Source organism: Aedes aegypti, chromosome 2 (assembly GCF_002204515.2).
Source record: "Aedes aegypti strain LVP_AGWG chromosome 2, AaegL5.0 Primary Assembly, whole genome shotgun sequence".
In the NCBI taxonomy this organism is placed as follows: Eukaryota; Metazoa; Arthropoda; class Insecta; order Diptera; family Culicidae; genus Aedes; species Aedes aegypti.
In genome coordinates, this window is record NC_035108.1 from 219,876,480 (window position 1) to 219,891,974 (window position 15,495).

A 15,495-nucleotide genomic window follows, 5' to 3' on the forward strand; every position below is an offset into this window, starting at 1 on the left:
CAAGTAGTGCTTTGTTTTGATTCGTGGTTAAGTCACTTTGTCTCTCTACACTGAGAAAAATCTACACGTCAAGGTCGTGTGTTTTACTTATAGATTTGCGCAAAGAGAAAAACCACATGACTTGAGTGTGGTAGCCATATGGATTTCGTAATTGACTTCACGGTATAATAACATGTGTATCAACATTAGGTTGTCATGTGAAACAAACATGAATGTCTAAATATTAAATCATGAAAACCAACTGATTTGCTTATTGAATTCGAAATGTAGTGCCTTTAGATAGTTATGTGTGATAGAACATGAATGTCATGAGACTGAAAGAAGAAATTTGGTAGAAGAACTCTTGCTCCTCAAAATATGGATTCGAGGCTCCTCTGCTTGTCGCAAGCTCACTTGAATGTTTTTTTTCAAGCAAGTGAGCCAGCAACAAGCGTGGCGCCGCAAATCCATATTTTGGGAAGCCCGGGATTAGCATATTTCATTTTATTCGAAGCTGAAAGCAAGGAAAATCTGTTAGTGGAATTCGATTCTCTAACACTATACATTATATCCAATGCTGGAAGTAATGCATTTCATTTATAGAAAATAAGAATGAACTCATCATCTTCACTCGGATATCTTCACTAATTGAAAGAAAAACGAATCCGCAAATTTTCCTCTAACACTTTCAGCTTCAGAATTTGCTTCTTCTCTTTTGAACATGATGATGACTGTCGTTCGACACGAGGTCCGACCGCAATTCAGTTCACTATGGGTTGATCACTAACAATTTAGAAATTTGGAACACGGAAATCGACAGCAAGCTCATCGATTTCAAATCGACCAACTTGAACATGATGAGCATGACACAAGATAACCATAAGTTAAACACACTGAATCCGTGTTGGATGATGATCTATGCACCCATAGGTTGACACACACGAATTTGAAATGGAAAGCTTCAGGAACTTATGTGGAAAATTATGGAATTCATGTTGTCGGTTGATGAATCGGTCCATGAAGCAAAACTAAAGAATTGAATGTGTAACACACACGAGGTTTGTAAGAAAATCACAACAAATCGATATAGACGTTCATGAATCGATCCATAATTTTAAGTACACGGATCAAACGTGTGGATTTTTCTCAGTGTATACAGCGGGGCGGCGAAAGTAGTGGTTAGGTTGCGAAAGTTGAAAATCTTACTTTCGTCGTTTTGTAAATCCGGAAATTAAACGTTCTAAAAGTGACAAATCTAGTTGGGTAGGAGCGGAACATGTCGAATTCCGCCTGCGAAACCCGTAGGATCAATAAAGTAAGTTTATTCCCTTTTTGACTTGAGACTATTTGAATAAGTTTTCGAGATTTACTGCGTTCTCGTTCAAAAAAGGAACGCGTTCAGTTCACTTTTGGCTCGCGTTCAGTTCAAAATGCATCACTGTTGGAGCGTTTACTCGCGAGTAACCGAACAAGGTGTGATTTATTATGGATTTGACAGACAAATTAATTGTAGTCAAAAGCCCTAGAAAACCATAAATCTCGGATGGGAAACAGCATTTTTCCCAAAAGTGCAATATGACTCTGAACAGCTCCGAACATGTTCGCGAATTACTTTTAGCCACAGCTACTCGGGAGCCGACAAATGCGAGTAAACAAGCGCTGTGACGCTCGGGAGCGTTTGGTTTTGTATTTGTTCCAGTTCAGAAGAAATGTTCGTCACTTTCCATCACTGGCGCGTTTGTATGTCATGACTTGACTTGGAAACGGACGGTCGATCCGTATAATTCTTTCACTTTTGTTTTCCTTTAAGTGCTTCATCGTGTTCGTGTGGAACAATATTTTTGAAAATCCTCCGAGAAAGTTGAGAAAACGGGAAATGCAAATCAGACATAAACTTCGGTCTTCTGGGCAATAAAACGTTTGCCGGAACAGCTAGTTGTTGATATGGGCTTGGTCATCTCTGTCGAAGTAAATCAAAAGTACCAAGAGTAGAAATCTATTGGCAGAATTGAGGGGGTTTTAAGCAAAGTGTCAAAAACCCAGTTTTGAGAAAATCGGCTTTTAAGTTTTTGAGCAATTTTTCATTTCATACAAATTTTACGGGATCTAAAAAAACAAGCCAATATTCTACCAATAATATTATATTTCTCTTTGACGGAAAAACCACCTAAAATACCGTTGAAATGCTTGAAGTAGATGTTTTTTTATATTTTCATTTGAAAACCGACCAAAGGATTATCCTTTTACGTTTGGGCCCCTTAATTAAAAACCGGGAAAACTTTGAAAATTTTACCGGGAAAACCGGGAAAAAAGCGGGAATTTAAAAATGGATATTTGGTGGCCACCCTGCAATGGTGATAATAATCAAAAGTGTTTTCTAATGAACACTATTGATTAGCATCACCGTGAACCGATACTTTACATGGTCTATGATGAAACGGTCCTTGTTTGTTTTTTCTGTACGTTTTTTATTTATACTTCCAGACACTCATCCGGATCTATTTTATCTGTTTTAATGTGCATCAAAACCTCCTAATATTGAAGAAATCGTGCTCTGGGTTCAATTGAACGCGATCAACAATTTTCCTGACTCAAACAGGAGATGATGTGCTGTTTCCTATATGTTAGAGCTGAAAATCCCATATTAACTTCAATTCAATTGCGCCAGCTCATGGAACGACCAAATGAGCTGAAACTTTCAGGAAGTCTTCCTCTAACCCTAAAGAATAATCCTGGCGGGTGCCCCGTGGAATTATACAACTTTATTTTTCTCCCATACTAAGGTGGGCCAGTCTAGTCGTACATGATACACACTAGGCTCTTACGGTGAATTTCACCGTAATCTCAACAGCTGAACAGTTCGGTGAAATAAAACACCGTAATTCGTCGCAATTTTACGGATTCCGGTGAATTTTTACCGAATACTGTGAAAATTTACCGTACTCCGTTAATTTATTTTACCGAACCGTTCAGCTGTTGAGATTTTACAGGAATCCGTAAAATAATTTAAGTGTGTAACGATGTGTCTAGCTAGTTAATAGTAAGAGTGGCTACGAATCATTCTGGTTAGCAAAAGGCAAACTGATCGTCACCAATAGTATTAATGTCCACTTCGAATAGATTAATTATTTGAAATGGCCATCAATTCTATCAATGAGGCAGAATGTCCGTTGGATCACATCCGATTTATTAGTGCGTCTATGTCATATGAATTATGACGCGCAAAAATGCCAAAATATGATACCACCACTACAGGTTACGCCTTTGGTTTCCATCATATGGGCTAATGGATTATGCTCTCCCATCGCGGCAAGGTCGCATAACCACGGGAAGGAATATTACATTTTCCCTAATATTGACCTAGTTACACAAAATATTGGCCTTATTAGGTAGAAGCGTTAGTATTGAAAAATACCTTTTTGACAGTATCTAATAAAGTTAAATAGAAATGATTCTTCTGTGAATATTATAATCGATCGAACTTTCCCTGGGCTTGGGATTATACTTTCTAGTGAGCGATGATTTTTGAAATTTGATCGCTGTATTTTGTAGTGTTGATTAGAGGTTACATAAACTTAAAAACAATGGCAAAGTTTTTATTACAATCAGATTTTTTTTTGATTTTCTGATATAGTGATTCTATTCAAACTACTGCACAATACGTTTACCATTGATTGAAATCATTTATACTCCAGGAAAATATGGTTTCAAGCAGGTGAGGAGATTACAAACTGAGGGTGGGCACAGTCAGACCCTTGAATGTGCAATGTGGGTTAGTATATGGGAAATACCATTGGAAAACCCAACAGGGCGCATGCACCGGGTTGCGGATAGGAGCAAAGGGCGATCAGTATCATCATCTTAAATAATAAAACAAAATGACTAGGTGATGTTATGATCTCCTATGGTGTTGTACAGTATCTCACTCTATGGGAATTAAGGCCTTGATACCTTTTGAAGAAAATCAATGAGTGAAATACCTACCTATTAAATAAGCCACATCCGCTAAGTCCATATATACTAATGTTAGTCATGGCGTCATGACGAGTCTTTGTTATGTCTTGTATATGTTCTGCCCATACTCGCATAACAGTCCCATATGAATTTTATCCATTTTTGAGTTAGCTCCGTGAATGATGTTTATTTTTAGTGTACTCCCCTAAATCATGCTTAAAATTGAATCTTTGTATGGACAAAATGTGGAAAAAATACCAAACCATGTGCGTCCCATATTACAAATACCCGCATAACAGTCCCATTAGTTGATCATGACGAAATTGGAACAAACCCATTTTGATAATATTTTTTGTAATCTTGCATCGTGGTTTTCATTTCATTAAAAGAAGGAGTATCACAAATTATACTGATTAAAACCTTGTTTATTCACGAAAAATACTTATTCTAGCTTGACATGAACATTTTCTAGAGTGACTTCTGTTGCAATAAATTATAGAACCACAACTAAAAGTATATATCCTTGCGAGGCTAAAAAAAACAAGAAAAATAGAATCTCCTTGAAAGAAGGTTTGGCCAATTGTCAACTTATTTAAATAATTGTAAACAAAATCTCCGGCAAGCTCAACTTTCATCGGTATGAAAGGGGACGTTTTTCGCGCACATCGCCATTGGTATCATCGACAGGATTTTCATAGTCATATGGAGTATATATAACATCTAATGCCGAGAAAGGATGGTTCTGGACACACAACAGTATTATCCACACATGGGGAATCGCATGATTGAAGCGATTGTCATCATTAAGATCCAAAACTTGCTCTATTAGTTATATTCCTCGTTATGGTTCAAATCCAACGCTCCTGTGCAGTGGGGGGGATTCAACCAAGCGGCCGACAGAAACAGACAAATCAAATTTTTAACACTATCATTGTATAAAGTATAGTACCTACCACCGAATAGTACTTCGAAGTAAATTTGCAATTAAAGTACCTACTAAAAGTTTCAGAAGGGAAAATGCCTTGTGATCAATTGTAAACTTTAATCTTAATGTGTCAACGAGCGTGATAACAAAGTAAGCGAGTGCTAAGGAATGGGACTGGTATGCGGGTATAATTGCGGTTGGCTAGAGAAGTACTCGGATAACGAGTCCCATTGGTTTGGGTCCCAGATTTGGACTTCAGAAACAACCATTTTAACCGTGTTACAGTTGCTGACGATTTTATAATATTGTAATGATAGTGTGTAGAGTAATGCTACCACGATTTATTGCTATCAGCAGCGGTGGAACGAACACATTTGAAAACATGTTTAGAAGCGTTTTTCTCGACATGACGATTTTCCTAATGGGACTGTATTGCGAGTATGGGCAGTGTTGATTCTTATCTAATAAGGGTATTACAAGACCACGCGGACAATTTCGAAACAAATTATTTCTATACATCGGCTTATGAACCGGAAGGCTCAGCTATGCTGTAAAACCATTCCTTAGAAACTACTTACTAACTAACGTAGCGCAAGAGTAGGTGTGGCTGGGCTCTGTGTCACATTCATTGTTAGCTTTTGGGCTTATGACAGTGCGGGGCTTTAGTTTTTCAGAGGGCAGATCGGGAGAGCCAGATGACTATTCGGGCTGAAGACTAGATCGATTGGTCACTCACTGGTGCCCAATCGATCGGGGATACGGCGTGAGTGTTTGTCTGGTTCTCTACTACGAGGAATAATTCATCGAAGAGGAAGAACATCCCTTATCATAGCAGCGTAATGGCTGAGGAAACGCAGATACGGGAACGATACTCTACCGCCACACACCGTTTTCCTGCACACCGCCAAAGATCGTCCTAAGCTCTCGACGTTCTAAGACCACAAGTGCTTGCCGGTCCTCTTCGAGCATCGTCCACGTTTCATGCCCGTAGAGGACTACCGGTCTTATGAGCGTTTTGTACATGGTACATTTGGTGCGGGCATGAATTTTTTTTGACCGCAGCTTCTTGTGGACCCGACTTCCACTGATGATGCGCCTCCGTATTTCACAGCTAACGTTATTGTCAGCCGTCAGCAAGGATTTAAGGTAGACGAACTCGTCGACCACCTCGAACGTATCCCCGTCTATCGTAACACTGCTACCTAGGCGAGCCCTGTCGCGCTCGGCCCCACCGAGCATGTACTTTGTCTTGGACGCATTCACCACCAGTCCAACTTTTGCAGCCTCGCGTTTCAGGCGGGTGTACTTTTTTTTTATTACCAAAATTTTACACCGAGTTGGTGCATTCATGTCGCGTGAAAAAAACTTATCAACTATTTTCTGTATACAATTTTATCTTATTACTTGTGATATGATAATAGCTCTGCAGTGAATCAATTGTCACCCAACACGCAACAACAAAGATATTGTCATCTCCTGTTCTTGTTGCAACAATTTCATTCTGCAACATCAGTTTATCACCACTTGAACAGAATATGACAATGATCGATCATCACCTGCACAGCAATTTTCTAGGCTTCGCAATGCGATTTTCGAGAACTTTCTCCGTGTTAGTGAACATTGGCACATTATCTAATAGATACTTAAACCAAATTTGGTTTTGTATTTAAAATAACTGATTAATCGCGAGTTGAAAAAGTTGCAACAATGTTGCGCCCTGTGATTGTCATGTCAATATTGCTTCTGATTGTATCCTTATCCGCAAAAGTTGGGACAAACGGTTGTGAGTGAGCCTGATTTGTTGTTTGTTTTTCGTCTGTTTTAATGACAATTTGATTCACTGGTCTTATCGATCGTTTATTACATTTCACAATCCAACCTTCGATGTCGTCGTCAGCTGTGTCTGGGCCGGAGTCAGAATCATTGTTCACGCTCGGTTGGTGTACTGGTTTGCCATCTTTTCAAATGTTCGGCCAATAATGGCATTATCATCTGCAAAGCAAACAAATTGACTGGATCTCGTAAAAATCGTACCCCGGCTGTTATGCCCGCATAACACCTTCTAGCGCAATATTGAACAACAAACACGAAAGTTCATCACCTTGTCGTAGTTCCCGGCAGAATCCAAACGAACTGGAGTGTTCGCCTGAAACCTTCACACAATTTTGCACACCTTCCATCGTTGCTCTTATCAGTCTCGTGAGCTTCCCGGGAAAGTTGTTCTCGTCCATAAAGGCGGGTATCCACATATGAAAAGTTCTAAATACTTTATAACAAAATGATGAGGATTCCTCCCAAAAATTTATACAACAATACATTCGATTTTCTTGAAAACAAATTACAAGCGGTAGAAATTTTACAACACAGAAATGCAATTGATGTCACATGCTGTAAGTGACAATAAAAAAATGTATTATAATATTATAGACTGATTTGACATGACTGAACTGAAGAAAATTAAATTTACAAAAATAAAATGTCCTTCGTTTATGAATGGTAAATTTATAAAAAAAAACTAAATCTAACTGTTAGTTTTTTAACTTATTATGACAATAATGACAATATTTTGACTTGCCCCACCTTTTGGACAAGTGAAAATGGGTGAGTCGTTTTTCAAATAGTTTTTCTATATTTTTTCTGAAGATTTATGCAAAAATAAATTTCAGAGTACCGCTTATAATTGGTGGGAGTCCATCTAAAAAAAATACACGACCTCATTCATTTATATTTAAAGTCTTTATGATGCAATTATCTTAACTATACGATTTTCGTTACCCAATTGTTCTACGGTGCCTTATCGTATTGCTTTTTTTCTTATATTTTTAGCATGCCTGATGAAATGGATCAGAAACCAGTGGAACGTGTAAAACCGCTCAAAGAACCTCAATTGGTGCATAGCAATGCAAATAAAAAGATAATATTCCCCAAGTTTTCCGCAAACAAAATGGACAACATTTTTGCATTTACGTTAAACGTTCGTAATGTCGACCCGTCCAGCATTGAGCTACAGAAGGGCACCGATACAGTCAGCTGCAGATTCACTAATATTGGCAACGGATTTTTCCCCTGCTATTATATATTCTTTCTTCGATTTCCTAACGCCAACATAACTGAGGTTCAACACGAAGAATGGGATAATAACATAATTCTACAAGTGGTCCTCGATCATGGACTCATCGATTGCTATTACGCCGGCACGAATGAGAATGATTTGGTACAATATTCTATCATGGAGGATATCACTGATAAAATCAACAAATTTGGGAAGGAAATTGAAGATGACAGTCTTTGTATAGCGGTCTCCAAAAATGCTATTAAACAAGAGCGCAAATCATCCCACCTGAGCATCGAAATTAAAACAAAAGATGAGATCGAAAGCGATGAAGGGATCGATTCTGCACTAGAAGGAGAACTGAAGACTGATCAATCAATGCAAGAGGATGAGAACCCGGATGAAATAAATACACGCACAGTTGAGGATGATACCAAAGTTGCCAAGGAAAATGTGAAAAAAGTCGACCAGGAAACAGCTCATGAAGGAAAGAAGAGTAAAAAGAACCAGCGCAGGAAAAACAAGAAAAGATCTTTGTCAGAGTCGTGTTGTGATCACTTGAAGGTATGTTCAACGGTATTCTAAGTAAATGTTCCATTTATGATAAAGTACCGCGGGGCAAGTGGGTAAATGGGGTAAATGAAAATAATTGGTATATTTTACTGACTGTGATTTAATGCGTTAACCTTTGAGGCCATTGAGAACATTACAATAGGTAAGAGATTTCTGAGATTGTTCAGCCATAATTGCATAATAGAGCGAAAGATTGTTAACCTGTCAACTATCACTCCGTAGCAAGTTGGCGACGTGCAATCTTATTTTAATATTTTCAGCGGAAAAAAGTTGGGGAAAATAATTTTCTGTACCACTTTTAAGTTGTCCCCTCTGACAGTTTTAAACTGCAACAAAAAAAGTTTAAGAATTAATTCGACATAGACCTAAAAATAACTAAATTGAAACACCATCAATTTTCTAATCACGTGGGGCAAGTGAAAAGTTTCTTATTAGAGATTGAATTTGTGTTTTCTCTTTAGGTAGCTATAAGTATACAAGGTTCGCAATTATCATAGAACAACAGAACGTGCTGATTATTCAAGAAACACTATACTCAAAGCGTTAAAAGCTATGATCATTGCCAAATCATGGAACTTCTCTAAAAAAAGTTCGCCAAATATTACGATACTAATGTGTTTACTTCAGACAGCCGATTAAAAGGAAGACGTTCGTTGAAAAGTTGAGAACCAGGCATTGAAGACGTGAGCGAGCACTGTGAGCGCGATCATCCAATGATCATAGTACCCATCATCTATGAGCGAACTGTGCTGCTCAGTCAGACTGCAATAAATGATCACGAGAAATCGTTGCTATGATAAACAATGAGCTGGAGTTTTTGCATAAGCAAATCGAAGTATGTAGGGTAAGTGTTCCCTTAGTTGTGGGTGTTCCTATAGTTGCGGTAGTGCCGTTTTCACTGATTTTATTCCATTAGCCACAGAACCGACACTGCCAATCGACGTATTGGCTTGTTTATACACGGAATAGTTGAAAAGAGCGTTCAAATTGCTTGAAAACTGATGAAAAATCACTAAATTTGCTAAAACTGTTCTTGCTTGTACCAATAGTTGCGGTAAAGTGTTCCTTTAGTGGAGGATCCCATAAGAAAACAACGGATACCACAACTATAGGTACACAAATTAAAAAAATACCGCAACTAAAGGAACAGCGTACCAATAGTGGAGGTATTATTTTTCACTGACATGCCGTGGATTACTGCGATGAAATCATTTTTCTCATTAAGTCAATGGTCGTTACTTCCCGTTCCAACATCAACATGTGCATTAATTGCGCTTCTTGAATTAAGGTGGTTAAATGAAGTTCAATCGCGCTTAGTACCTCCACTATTGGTACATCTACCCTACAGGGTGTCCATCCATCCGGGAAATCCGGGAAAACCGGGAAAAACCCGGGAATTACAAATAACCGGGAAAATACGGGAAACACCCGGGAATTTGGTGAACACCCCGGGAAAACAAAACATAAGACTACCGGTTTATTTAAATTTTAAAACTAGGGGTAAAACTAGAATTTTTAACAAGGGGTGCACCACCGTCTGTATTTCGTACTTCGCATTATGATTATTTATTGGTGAGGTGATAGAGAGATACTTAACGATTCGGATCTTTGAAACATTTCTAGAGGGGTACTTAAGGATTTCTGACAATGTTCTTGGCGAGATGCTTGTTCGATTTCCATTTGAAATCATGGCATATGAAATCTTTGCTGGAATAGGAATCCTAACGAAAATCGAACCGATATTTGACCAGTATTTAAATATTCTTTCTGAGAGGTCACTGAAATGATTATTAGTAGATTGCTAATAAGATTTTCTGTAGATTCTAAAAAAGGTCCTTGGCTGATTTTGCTTCAAATTCTTAGAAGTTAATGTCCCTCTGACATTTGGATAAAAATATTTTTTTTAATATTATCCGTTCAATGTTTTTCTCACAGGAACTCTTTTTACTCAAAATTTCAATCACAAACCTCATAGTAAATGTTCATTCAAATAGCATAAATGCTGATACATATTTTTTAATTTGCAGTTTCCTGAGAAAAATCATATTGATTCATTGTGAATTTAAGAAAAAAAACAAACGAATTTATATGATTTAAAATTGTTTTATTGAAAACTAGTGGTCCCGGCAAACTTCGTCTTGCCATCAAGTAGGCTGTTGAAAAATGCTATGAATCGTCCCATACAAAATGACAGTTCTGTTCACTCTCGTTTTTTTAATTTTCCTGGTGATTATCATGGGATTTTTATACAGACAAACACGTCGGAACCCTTGACGAACAAAGCGGACAAAGAATCATCCCGATCCGTTCACCCGTTCATAAGCAATTTCGTGACATACAAACACCATTCCATTTTTATTTATATAGATAAATTAACACTAAGATATTCTCTTCAGGAATGCGCAGACAATTACTGACATTTTTTTGATTTTCCTCGGTGGATTTTTACTTATTGTACCCAAATCCTTGGCGCAACTCGCATACAGTCAACTGGATTTCTATTTGATTCCTTGTGAGATTTTAATATATTCCTGCAGCAGTACTTCTTGGGAAAATTCTTGAAGGTTATTTGACTAGCTTTTCTGACAGTTCCAGGTGAAATTCATCCCACGGTATACAATGGGCTATGGAACCTATTAGAAAGTGTCTTGAAATATTCACAGAAGCCGCCAAAGTTGATGCTTGCTATATTCCTTACAATATCTTCCAAAAATTGCCTGGCAAAAATATCTTAACGGGAATCTTTCAGGACGATTTTTGGAGAAATCTTTAACGCTAATCGCTGGCTATCAAATTCATCGTGAGATTATTTGTTGGAGTTTTCGCAAGAGCTTATACTGCAAGAATTTTGTAGAATTTGAGCAATATTCTTTAGAGATGTTTCTTAGATACTAGTTGCTTGTTATTTTCACTGTAGATCCATATAGAAGACCATAGATGATATTATATGGAACGCAGACGTGATCTATGTGAGACCCTGTCAAGGATATCTATTGATAAATGTAATTTTTTTCGAAGGATTTCCCTAAACCGCTAATTAGGTTCCTTGCCAAGGTGGAAATTACGAAGCATCTTACGCGTGTAAACCAACGCAAAACAAACACGACAGACTCGCGAACAAACTTGATGAGAGTAGGTTTGCACCCGCCTGCACGGGAGAACATACTAGAACAAATATTAAAATGTTCGTGAACATTTACTCGCGTGAGATTTATTATGGTTTTGACAGACAAATCAAGTGTACATCCATCAAACCGACAGTAAACTACAAGTTTGTAATAAAAGTCCCTTGAAGTCTAGAAAACTCAGAGGCCTTTTCTACCAAAAGCCCAATTGACTTCGAACAGCTCCGAATACATACACGAAAAGATTTATCATCGACAGATTACAGCACTCTTATACTCGCGAGTATTTTGCTTGTTTTTGTTCTGGTTCAGCAGACATGTTCACCACCTTTAGCACTGGTTCATTGACAGTTTTTTTTTCAATGTCATCGATCATAGACACATCCTTTGTGAGAACTATTTAGATGTGGGAAAAAAGAGAAAGAAATTTGAAATCATGGCATATGAAATCTTTGCTGGAATAGGAATCCTAACGAAAATCGAACCGATATTTGACCAGTATTTAAATATTCTTTCTGAGAGGTCACTGAAATGATTATTAGTAGATTGCTAATAAGATTTTCTGTAGATTCTAAAAAAGGTCCTTGGCTGATTTTGCTTCAAATTCTTAGAAGTTAATGTCCCTCTGACATTTGGATAAAAATATTTTTTTTAATATTATCCGTTCAATGTTTTTCTCACAGGAACTCTTTTTACTCAAAATTTCAATCACAAACCTCATAGTAAATGTTCATTCAAATAGCATAAATGCTGATACATATTTTTTAATTTGCAGTTTCCTGAGAAAAATCATATTGATTCATTGTGAATTTAAGAAAAAAAACAAACGAATTTATATGATTTAAAATTGTTTTATTGAAAACTAGTGGTCCCGGCAAACTTCGTCTTGCCATCAAGTAGGCTGTTGAAAAATGCTATGAATCGTCCCATACAAAATGACAGTTCTGTTCACTCTCGTTTTTTTAATTTTCCTGGTGATTATCATGGGATTTTTATACAGACAAACACGTCGGAACCCTTGACGAACAAAGCGGACAAAGAATCATCCCGATCCGTTCACCCGTTCATAAGCAATTTCGTGACATACAAACACCATTCCATTTTTATTTATATAGATAAATTAACACTAAGATATTCTCTTCAGGAATGCGCAGACAATTACTGACATTTTTTTGATTTTCCTCGGTGGATTTTTACTTATTGTACCCAAATCCTTGGCGCAACTCGCATACAGTCAACTGGATTTCTATTTGATTCCTTGTGAGATTTTAATATATTCCTGCAGCAGTACTTCTTGGGAAAATTCTTGAAGGTTATTTGACTAGCTTTTCTGACAGTTCCAGGTGAAATTCATCCCACGGTATACAATGGGCTATGGAACCTATTAGAAAGTGTCTTGAAATATTCACAGAAGCCGCCAAAGTTGATGCTTGCTATATTCCTTACAATATCTTCCAAAAATTGCCTGGCAAAAATATCTTAACGGGAATCTTTCAGGACGATTTTTGGAGAAATCTTTAACGCTAATCGTTGGCTATCAAATTCATCGTGAGATTATTTGTTGGAGTTTTCGCAAGAGCTTATACTGCAAGAATTTTGTAGAATTTGAGCAATATTCTTTAGAGATGTTTCTTAGATACTAGTTCCTTGTTATTTTCACTGTAGATCCATATAGAAGACCATAGATGATATTATATGGAACGCAGACGTGATCTATGTGAGACCCTGTCAAGGATATCTATTGATAAATGTAATTTTTTTCGAAGGATTTCCCTAAACCGCTAATTAGGTTCCTTGCCAAGGTGGAAATTACGAAGCATCTTACGCGTGTAAACCAACGCAAAACAAACACGACAGACTCGCGAACAAACTTGATGAGAGTAGGTTTGCACCCGCCTGCACGGGAGAACATACTAGAACAAATATTAAAATGTTCGTGAACATTTACTCGCGTGAGATTTATTATGGTTTTGACAGACAAATCAAGTGTACATCCATCAAACCGACAGTAAACTACAAGTTTGTAATAAAAGTCCCTTGAAGTCTAGAAAACTCAGAGGCCTTTTCTACCAAAAGCCCAATTGACTTCGAACAGCTCCGAATACATACACGAAAAGATTTATCATCGACAGATTACAGCACTCTTATACTCGCGAGTATTTTGCTTGTTTTTGTTCTGGTTCAGCAGACATGTTCACCACCTTTAGCACTGGTTCATTGACAGTTTTTTTTTCAATGTCATCGATCATAGACACATCCTTTGTGAGAACTATTTAGATGTGGGAAAAAAGAGAAAGAATATGTTTTTGTAATTGTAGTTAATTGAATCTGATCCTTTTTCTGATCTGCATTTAAGTCACCTTATACTAAAAACCAATCAAATCTTATTTATTTATTTAACAAAAAAAGATTTCTACAATTTTTGTACGCAGGGGTCCGCGGGATATTTGTAAAACTTGAAAAGGGCCACAGCTGCAAAAAGGTTGGGAACCACTGGCCTAGACGGTTCTTATAAGGCCTCTGACGAGATTTTGTATAGATTTCTGCAGATTGACAGCGAATTCTTTCAATGATCCAAAAAAAATGTCATGGTTCTTTGATGAATAAATAAATAAAGAGGTCCTTTAGATATTCTTGGTAAGATTTTTGTAAAGTATTTGATTAGATTATTAATATGTTCATTAAATCTTTTGAAGATTACTTGGAAGATGCAATCTTGGATTCATCTTGGAAGTTCTAGCCAGCTTCATAGGAGAACAATAACATGTATTTGGAAATATTGTTTCTGTTAAAAGATCTTTTCTTTGATCCAACATGAGATTCATCACAGATCAATCATTTCTCCATAAATCAGGCATAAGCCATGTCTAACGCATAATTCTTAAGGCATTCTTAGAAGGTAATAGGTTGGCTATTGAACTTTGCCCTTTTGTGGAAGTTTAGATGCACAAAGCAGGCATTTCTCGCGGAACATTACTAAAGGACCTACACGCTAAACTTGTCACGCTCAGAAATGAGTGCCGAGTACACAAAATCAGCCACTCTTCATGCAGCACAGATTCTGTGCAAAGGGGGCTGTACACAGTTTTGTGCAAACGGTGGTAAACAAACCGAATGAGTGAAATGCGCACAGAGGAGGAACGCTTGGAATGCGGAATTCGCTTCCAGTTTTGTTTTGCTTCTGAAAACATTAAAAAAAAACATTCAAATTTTCAAGTTTTCAGAGATTTTTTCATTCGAATAGCCGAAGCGGAAGCAAATGGGGAAAAAACTTCCACATTTGCGACCATCTTCCGGCTTTTCGCCTGAAAAAATCACAGAAAACTCCCCATCTTACCAACGGCCAACTGTTTGCTGCCGCGCGGGAGAGATTGACAGTTCCATTTCCATCGATCCCCGCACAGCCGATGGCCAACACATCGGCTACACACAGCATGAGTGCGACTTACACAGAATTTTCACTCAGCCAGAGAGTCCTGCATTGGTTGTCTCATTCTGTGTAGTTTTTACACATGCGCTGCGTTGAGCAGGCTTAGCGTGTATGTAAAAATGAGAGATTCTCTCCTCTCTCGTTCTCTTTCGATTATAACAGTGGAATACTAAAGATTTTGGGAAGCTTTCCACTATAGTCAATTTCCTTGACTAGTGTTTCATACATAAAACGCAACAGAAGAGGCTAATGTGACTCAGTTATTAATGAAAGAGAAAGTAACCAAAGAGAGCCTCTCAATGTTAGATAGGTCCTTTAGAAACGTTGCGCGAGATTTATATTATTCTATAATTTCTCTGAACTGAATTCCAGGGGGTAACGGTGTTTTAGATATTTCAGCAAATCAGCATTGTTTTTTTCATATGGGCGTATCTGCATTCATCGTTGTTTCCTTTGC

At 37.5% G+C, this 15,495-nt stretch overlaps 1 protein-coding gene across 1 annotated transcript in view; it reads left to right on the plus strand.

Moving 5' to 3' along the window:
* The window catches only part of LOC5569576 (protein kintoun), a 99,526-nt gene that overhangs the window by 36,684 nt on the left and 47,347 nt on the right, over positions 1-15,495 (plus strand). The window contains exon 3 of the mRNA XM_001658587.2: positions 7,685-8,474. Within this exon, the coding sequence (XP_001658637.2) occupies positions 7,685-8,474 (790 nt within the window). The remainder of the gene's footprint in view (positions 1-7,684; positions 8,475-15,495) is intronic.